Source organism: Apaloderma vittatum, unplaced genomic scaffold (genome assembly GCF_000703405.1).
Source record: "Apaloderma vittatum isolate BGI_N311 unplaced genomic scaffold, ASM70340v1 scaffold32480, whole genome shotgun sequence".
NCBI lineage: Eukaryota > Metazoa > Chordata > Aves > Trogoniformes > Trogonidae > Apaloderma > Apaloderma vittatum.
Window position 1 is genome coordinate 1 of NW_009695563.1, and position 9,444 is coordinate 9,444.

Sequence of the window (9,444 nt, forward strand, 5' to 3'; positions counted from 1 at the left end):
CAAGTGTGGGTAGAGCCCTTCCCATGTCTTCCTTCGCGAAGCCTAGCCGTGATGAATCAAGGGCATACGGAGCATCAAACTAGTAAGAATGGAAGAAATACGGTCGGACTATGCTAAAAATAGGGGATCCCCTAACTTGACAAAGAACAAAACAGAAGAGCAAAAAAAAAAGGAAACCTCAACATCACTGCAAAAAAAACCCTAAACAAACAAAACACCACCAACAACAAACAAAAAACTTTAAAGTTTTCAAGACCCAAGACTCTGAGGAACGTGACTGGAGTTCAACCGTGAAGTTAACTTCAAGCAAGATGAGGGACCTGGTAGCTTGCTGAGGTCCCTTCCAAGCTGAATTATTTCCCGATGACAGGATTAGCTAAAAGCCCACGCTTCTGCGGACACTCCACAAATGCCAGCTAGTCCATAGCCTTCACGTGCACTCACTTCCTTTTCTATACTTGCTCAGCACCTTTGGTATCAATAGCTTGATGCTGTATTGCAAATCTGTGACAGACTCATTGCAGACTTCTGCTCAGAAATTACTAGGGCTTTCCAGTTCACAATGGCTAATCACAGTCCTGGCACTATCTGCAGCGACGACCTGGGCCCTCACGTATCTATAAAATAAAATAATCACACTGCATCTTTACAGGATTTTGTCTCCTCAGGCAGTCCAGAGCCCTTTGCTTTATAAACTCTTCCTCTTTCTAACTACAGGCTCAGGCTTTACTTGCTCCACGTGGGAGTGCTGCAGGCATTACCAGAAGCAAGGAGCGCTGCTCCAGCCTCTCCTGCGTACCTTACCTTTCTGCTGGCTGGCAGAAAGAGGAGAGGATCTGACCTTGAGGACTCACACATCCATATTAATACCCTCTCCAGCTGAGCATTCTTACTGAACCTCACATACAGAAAGGAAACAAACTAATGACCCGGTGATGCAGAGGCCAGGATTATCATTTGGAAGACATTTAAAACAACGTGCCTGGAAGAGAACTCTCTCCTGCAGCCAGCCGCTAGTCACACATAACCGGAGCTCTCCCAACGCACGGATCTCTCTGATTCGGGTTTAACCTCCTGTAGCTGTAGGCTGCCGTGTACATTGTCCTTAAGCTGTGGAGGTGCAATTTCTACAGGCAAAGAGTTTCATCCCACTAGCTGCAGCCTTTCTCTGCAGCTCACTCAGCACAGGCAGACCAGGAGGTGGAGCCTGCTCCTCACCGAGGGAGAGATCCAGCCGGAATTCTGTCCACAGCACTGGTTTTTTCCACTTAGTCTTTAACTAGGAGAAGACTTGTTCTTGATCGCACTGTTCTTTACATAGTGGTGGATTTGTCCAGGTCCTGGCATAACTGTGGCATTTTACCGACTTGCTCGACTACAGAGGCTGTGGACATCTATCCTGATCAGGAGGGAATATTACAGGAATGTAACTTGATAGTATCTTGCAACAGTGAGGACACGGAGAAGAGATGGGGACAAAGCTACACCTTCACAGCAAAGATTTGTTCTTACTCAGGAGGACAAGTGACGTGACAGGTAATATTCTTCCATATTTCAGTTAACAATATTGAAGACAGATGTTACATCAAAAGCATTGCATGATGCTTTTAGGATGACTTCACATTCCTGGTGCCTAGTTCAGGTCTATTGTTCTTCAAATTTTTCTAAAGGAAGATAAAACTAACATTCCCCAGGTAAAGAAAACATATTAGGATTTCTTTTCCAGAAACATTTATTTTTTTAAATAGTGTTCTTCCTTATAAAGCAGCTCTTCAAGTCATATTCCTTTCACCACAGTGTCTTTGGCATATTCCTCCTCTTGTACAGTGGTATAAAATGTAATTTTTAATATTTTTTACAGAAAAATAAGTATTTAAGCCACAAATTAATTCCCCAAAGTATTAAATAACATACAAAAAAACTTTATCAAATCTATTGCATACAACAATGGGACAAAACCTTATTGTATGTGCATAATAACTATATATACATTTTTAGCTTAGTTAAGTTAGTGCTTCAAAGTTATCAAAGAAGCTTTACAAAAAGTCCAAATGCACAGTTGCAGTATTACTAGAATTTGTCACACCATTTGTAGAATTTAACAATGTATACAATACATTGCATTTAAAACCTTCTGCCTGAATATGCAAACTGAGGACTTAATTTTATAGTTTTGAACAGCTTGCAAAAAGACAGGATTTGATACAATTACACCGTAAGTCACTTTCCAGATTTCATAGAATTAAGAACTGAATATAATAATTATCCCTGATATGAAAACACATCTACTAGTGGAGACAGTGGCATCACACACATCAGAAACTAAAACGCAGCATGAAAATCCAACAGCGAAGTGTCACATCCTTTCAGTTGCACTGAACGTGTCACTCATTCCAAAGCAGCATGACTTCAGTGAGCAAGCTCTAAAATAAGACTTATTCTTCTTATTTTTGTCTATGTAGTGTGATACATACATAGGAGGTGCTCAGCCATTAAATGAGGAATCCTTGTGTTCAACGCATCACTGAGGGGATTCCTTCCCCCCCAGAGAGCTCAGGATATTTTACAGCTGTTCCTTGTACAGTTTTTTGGTGGGCTCTGTGGACGGATGATTTTCGCTTTCTTTAAGCTGTTCCTTTTACTGATGTTGCTGGATGTGAGGGAGTACGAGCGTCCGTGCATCATCCTCGCATTAAGGCCATTTGCCATGGAGAAAGATTTGAGGTGGCTTCTTAAGGCAACAGGGAGAGGGAGCTTGTCAACGAGATGCACAGGGGTGCAGGAAACTATGGCACGGCAACAAAGGTCTTGCAGACTCAGTACTTAAAAACAGACATAAAACTCGCATTATAACAGCATGTTTTGTCAGCCGCGGGGCAGCAGCACACCCAGCGCTCCGCATGCACTCTGCACTTCCAGGATGAATTCTCCTTTCTCCTCCCACGCCCTTTCCCTCATACACATCACCCAAAATATCTGCTGCTTCCATCTCCTATTTATGTCTTAATACTTGGCTGACTGAGCATCTATGAAAAGACACATTATTCCCTACAGAAGCAGAAGAGGTTATGCCTACAGATACCTATTTTCAGTTTAGAAAGCAAACTGTACATCGGATTCCCGATTCTTCTTTTTTGATGTATTTTCTCCATCAGGGTCCAAGTTTCTGAAAATTGTTTTATCTTAATGAACCACAGGACTAAATTTACACATTTTCAGTTTACATCGCTTACCCTTGTTTGGCCTCCAGAGCCTGTCCATTCCATGTCTCATCAACACTATTCTTGCCAGCTCAGTAAAGGACTCTGTAATATTGAAATTACAAAGCGGACTGACTTCAAAAAAAGTCATGCCCAGCCTCTCGGCATAGGCTTGTGCTTGTTCAGTAGATACTTGGCGCTTGAAGGCTAAGTGAAGGCGATTTCCAACCAGGATTTTTGGTACACCAGGAGCATGCTGAGCACAGAAAAGCAATGCAAAATTAATAGCCTGACTTCCATTTTCCCTTAACTAAAACCAACAAAAGCTTTTCCAAGATTTAAAGACTAAGTGGCAGGCTTTACCAGAGGATTTCTAGGGTTCCCTTCCAGCTTAAATTATTCTACGATTGTCTGATCTAAAAAAATCCCTGCCTCAGAGAAGACAGGCTTGCACAGATGATGTGGCAAATCTATAGCAAGAGTGGGACTACAATATGAAATCTTTGCCCTCCATATGCTTTCCATCAACACCTTTAAAGAAATCAGACACTTCAGCTGACACGTTTCCAACTTTCTAGAATTATACACATAGCACGAAAATTGTAAACTTGGCATCCTGGAGAACTCGGTAGTAAGCACTGCCTGCAAATGCCAGTAAAAACTGTAGAAAATACCGTAAGCAGTTGGTTTTAGTCATCTGTTGCAGCCTGGTGACACTCTGGGGCTGTACCTTACCTCATCTATTTCTTTTATCCATCGATCGATTCCATCAAACGACCAACGATTTGTAATATCGTACACTAGTATTACTCCCTGTATTAAAAAATATAACATATAAAATTAACAGAGGCAGAACACAGAGAATACTATCTGTAAATTCTCCAATTCTGAAATAATCTTGTAAGATGATGAGCAACTTCTCAACAGAGCAAAACTTCAGCATCCTGTGAGACCAAGCCCCACCGCGCGGTGTAGATTACAGATCAGCTAAGGGGCAGAATCCCTGACTTAGTTTTAGGGTCTCATCTTGCGGTAAATACTTATTTTTGTAGCAGACAAGTTGGATTAATCACACACATCACAAGGAAATATTTTTGGTCACATTTGGTAGCTTGATGTTCTGTGCAAATCTGGAACGTAACAGACATAACTCATCTGAGCCAATACAGGCCATGAATTATAGCAACACCTTAACGTGTTGAGCTACAGTGTGTCCTTTTTTCCTCTTTTAAGTGATCTCCTTACAAGTCATTTCATTTCATCACCTTTTAGACTATGTTTGTATTTCTCACATTACTCTTGACAGTTTGATGCTCACTCTTCCTTGGCACACAGTTTTAAGCAGCAGTATTAGCACGGCTTTCATGTGATCAAAGTAAGATAACGCGCTTGTTACTGAGGTAACCAACAAGAAGGCAGAAGAATAAATATCACTCTATTTTACCCTGCTTCAACGTCAACCCCAAAGAACAACCTGCCCCTTCTTATTTTCCACGTTTCACATTATCCCCAGACTATGGAGCTGTAGAAGCCATCACGATGGTTTGCTAACTCTGCTTTCGTCCACCCAACAAGCATCACTCATCACGCAGAAAGCTGTGCTTGGCTTACCTGAGCACCTCTTGAATAAGACCGAAATATGGTGCAGAATCTCCCTTGTCCTGACGTATCCCTAAAGAAAATAAATCGTGTACATTTTCAGAAGAAGCAGGGAGCCTCTCTGTCGAGTTCAGCTGGGTTACCTCATCGGTGCGGGTCGGTGTCAGCTCTCCTTCCATTAGTCCTGCAGCAGCAGTCACTAACGTGTCACAGCTCTTCTCAGTCTCAGCAGCCTTCCCCTTTGGCACTCTGCCCTTTCTTCTGCATTTCTCGGATTTCTTACCATAGCAGGACAAGAACTTCACACTGTACTCTTGGCCTTGACAAACCAAGGCTATTACTTAAGCGTGCATGTGCCACTAGACTATACCTGTAGTTCAGTGTCAAGAAAGATTCTGTTTTCACAGCAAAAGAAAACTGGGAGGAAGCAACAGCTGTCACCAAGGGAACTAATGGAGAAAGTGTAAATTCTTGATTATGGCAGCAATAGTGCATTGTGAGACTAGTATGGTGAAGGCATCCCTACAGAAACACAGCAGAGATTTTTTAGAAAAGCATGCAGCAAAAAATTTTTTTAAAAAACCACTGCATACAGTACTTGGAAGCAAAATCAGCTGATACTGAGGAACACGATAAGAAGCAAAACTTCATGAAGACATGTGACCTAAACTGCAGTTCTTTCAAGGCAAGGCACAGATGTCCCTGTATGCTCAACCAGGTTTCAACAGTTCTGGCTCCTCAAAAAAATCACACTCCATCTCCTTGTTCTGCACTGACCTCACTTGTCTGTCTTTTATGCCATGGGTTTAGGGAACGAGGACAACAATGCATTTAAGAAGCAGTAATCCTGCTCTATTTTTCAAGTTGTATCCATTGCTGAGTATTTCTAAGAGAACCAGATGCTTAACATAAAAGCACACAACAAATCAAACATTTAACCTTAAGGGTAAAACTTTGTTGTAAAAAAAAAAATTTGCTGTAAAATAATTTTATTTGTCCTTGACACATTTTTGTAAAGATCTAACCACCTTAGATTGCATATCAATTAGATTGTATTAGCAAGAGTTGCTTTTTCTGTTTTGTTTGGTTTGGGGTTTTTTTGGTAATACTGTGGTTATTTATTTGACCGTTACTGCTAATAAATTGAGGAAAGGGATGTTGCTGTACAATCACTGTGTGCTTTCAAGGGCACTTCAATGGTTTTCCTGACCAGTATACATTTTATAATCTTTGAAAGCACTTAGAATCCATCCTGAAAGCACTTGTAATGTTTTGTGCCTTTCTGCTGCATTTATTTTGCATCTCTCAAGTAGAGAAGCTGTAGGGTCCCCCATTTTACATGAAATAGATTCGAAATGGGGCCTTACTCGAAGGGCTGGCTGCCTGGCTCACTCTTCCTCAGTCGACTAAATATTTCTGAAGCATAAAGAACAACTCACGCCCCAAAGAGCTGCATTTTTTGTGCTTTTGACATATCGGTTATGAGGAAAGGTGAAGCACGCACTTACCAGAGCTGTAGCTTGATTCGTCGGCCATCCAGAAGAATCGTTGTAGTCTTATAATCTATACCTGTGGGGAAGACAGTCGGGCAAATCTTAGAGCAACTTGTGGCTGTACCACACACACACAGGCAGTTAGAGAATTCAAAGGAGCTGACCTTAAAAAGGGGTATTTGCCATCAGTACTCTGATGAAGTGCGTATAGATAAAAAAAACTTGTTCATAAAGAGCTACAAAGACCTTTCATGTCACTTAAGCTTGGTCCATTCAGAGCAGATGTCTCAGGCTCCGTCCAGGTTGATAAATGGTGTTTTACTCATGATCATGACAATATATATGCTTAAAGAGCTTTCTCTCTTCAGTTTAAGAAGGTAGAGCTAGGATTTTTGCCTTTTCTGCCATACACACGTTGCACACTAGATGTTCTCTTCCCCTATTCCCTTGCTTTCCTGCCTCTGCTTCTCCCTTCCTCACCACCTCTGACTCACAGGCAGCTCTTACTTCGCACATACGGGTCCAGATAGAAGCTGTTGATAATATCACCTGAACATCTCTGCAATTAGCATTTGCCATTGATTAAGAAGCAGAACAAAAAGCCTTTTGCCATGAATCATCAGGAACAGCACGAAACCGTAACAATGAGACCAACAGATGTGGACTGTGCTGTTGTAGAAATCAAATGTCCTTCCAGAACATTATTCACTCATTTCGTAAGACAGAATAGCTTTGTTCGGACATGCAACTAGAATGTACCACTATAAAAGAAAGGGAAGAAAAAGGCTGCTAAATAAAAAAAAATAAATTTGAAGTAAACCAGAACAAACTCCCTTAATGCTTTCACATGGATGCTTTTTAATAATAAATATGTACCCAAAGCCACAAACTGAAATTAAAGAACCTGAGACAAGTCCCTATCCTTGCTGAAGGGTTTGGATTGCTTAAACCTAATTGATTTGTAACAGACTTTGTTCTTCTCGAACACAAAAGTAACAGATAAAAAACTGAAAGAAATATTATTGTACCCAGGAATGTAGTGAGATTCCCAAAAGCTGTTCAGCTGTTTCGTAACAGCTGCAGTAAATAGGAAGCCAACCTCTGCATCAATGCTTTGCGGCCGTTCCCACACTATCACTTACGCTTCGCTGCCCGCACCGCAGTCCTGTCAGCGCTGAGTATTTCAAGGCTTCCTGGGGATTCCTGATGCTCGTGAAGCTTAGAGCAGCGTGAAAAGGTTCTGGGTTTCGTGATGCATCTCTCTTCCGAGCAGATTCTTTCAGTCATTCGAGTTGCTCACTTTGCATTCCACCAAAGGCAACATTATTTACACCAAAAATCTTTTCTCTTTGGTTTAACAATTGGACTCCAGCGATCTACACTGCGACCAACAGCCGGTTGTTTAGTTCTGTGGTGGAAGCCACCCTGACTCACCTGAACGGGATTGGAAGCAACAAACTACAGACCAACTGTCAGTCACCTCTTGATAATGTGACAGAATAAAATCCAGCTCTGTCCCTCAAAATTTGTCATAGGAATTGCATGTTAGCCTAATATTTTAATGGTTTGGAGCTTGTTCTGCATTTGCTTTGGACCTGTGTTTCAACTTCAGGAAAAGGGAGAAAGAAAAACAGGGAAAAGAACTTTAAGATTAGATTCTTCAATGCTGTGCTTTACCAATTCAGCACCGAAACATTTTATTCAGTGGTACCTTTGTCTCCAAAGTGCTCCTAAAACCAACTCTGAGAAAGTACAGAATTCTGAGAAAGTACAGAATTCATGACTCTTCGTCTTTGAACCTGGCGCTCTGTTACATTTTAGCTCATAAATACAAGAACTGGTTTCCTTGATTTTACTTAGTCCTCTTTCCTTAAAGGTTAAGGCATGTTGTTCTTTGTAGGTAATTGATGTCAGATTAGAAGTTTTCAGATTTAATCACAACATAATCTAATTACTTCAGAATAAATTAATAATAATTACAGTAATAAAACCCGAACACATTCCAGCTCCCTGCCTCCATGGCCTGACTGCCTGCCAGAGATTTCGATGTTAAACACATTCTCCAGCAATCATTCACTCCATCAGTTTGTCCAAATTAACCATTCAATAATAGTTATCTCAGACACGTGCTAATGTCCCCTTTCCTGTTTCTATGCCACTAATTAAGTGTCTACAAATAAATATATATATATATACACACACATATTCAGTGGAATTCTGGGCCTATATTGAACAAAGTCCACTGAGAGCATCCCTCGGGTTCAAAGACTGTTGACCAGGCTGTGAAAACACTGTTTTAGGTTTCAGAGCGTGTTTAAAACCGTTTTCTCATAGGCACGATGAGAATTCAATGGTTCCATCACTTCCTCAGCTATCTAGCTTTTCACAAACACATCAAAATTAAGGTCTGTCACTTGTCTTTAGATCACACTTGTAAGCGTTTCAAGTGTATTTGACAAGCGACACAACCTCCAGCTCCATTCATTTGGGACCCACTGCAGGCTTTCGATTCAAAATTCAAGTAAGCTTTAAAAACTGAGCCCCAGGTTTTTAACATGACGCTGCAAAGTTATAAGCTCTGCAATAAAACTGGACTGTATCCGTTGGTATGTCAGCACGAAGGTCAGGTTCAGCGAGTCATATCTGCCTTCTGCTTGCCATTCCAGAATAGTCACTGCCTTCCAAATCCCAGTCTTTCCCATCACACTTAATTACTGCAATAAAAGCCATCTGTTTGCAAAGCAGAGATTGCCTGTTCAAAATGAAATAGGGACACTAAAACTTTAGATCCACACTGTATTCTTCACCTCATTAATCAAGCCATAAACCACAATCACAGAGTCTCAAAGATAATTCACTTGTCTCAATGATGTGGCAATTTCCCGTTTTTTAGCTCTTTCTATCAGAAAGCTCAACTTTGTATTTAGCTTTGGTTATGGTCACAGACACGTGCCAATATCACACTCTCTGTTTTCTTTTAACTGTTTAAATGAATTAAGTTTACAATAAATCTACCCTTAAAAAAACCCACCCAATTGCACAGAGGCTTTTCATAGTTACAAAATTTGTAGGGCACCAGGTTAAAATGGGCAGATCTTGGAGCACTTGTGGTTGGCTCTAATCCAGACTGCTGTCCTTCGGACCAAAGCACA

General features: G+C 41.0%; 1 protein-coding gene across 1 annotated transcript; it reads right to left on the bottom strand.

The window, feature by feature from the left end:
• Positions 1–2,220: 2,220 nt before the first annotated feature.
• LOC104269310 (ras-related protein Rab-40B-like) lies at positions 2,221–7,579 on the bottom strand. The gene is made up of 6 exons (XM_009871742.1): positions 7,435–7,579; positions 6,308–6,410; positions 4,812–4,872; positions 3,936–4,013; positions 3,234–3,456; positions 2,221–2,822 (listed from the first exon to the last, which is right to left on the bottom strand). Exons 1-6 carry the CDS (start codon positions 7,577–7,579, stop codon positions 2,554–2,556), a joined length of 879 nt encoding a protein of 292 aa, XP_009870044.1. The 3' UTR covers positions 2,221–2,553.
• Between the last annotated feature and the right edge of the window lie 1,865 nt (positions 7,580–9,444).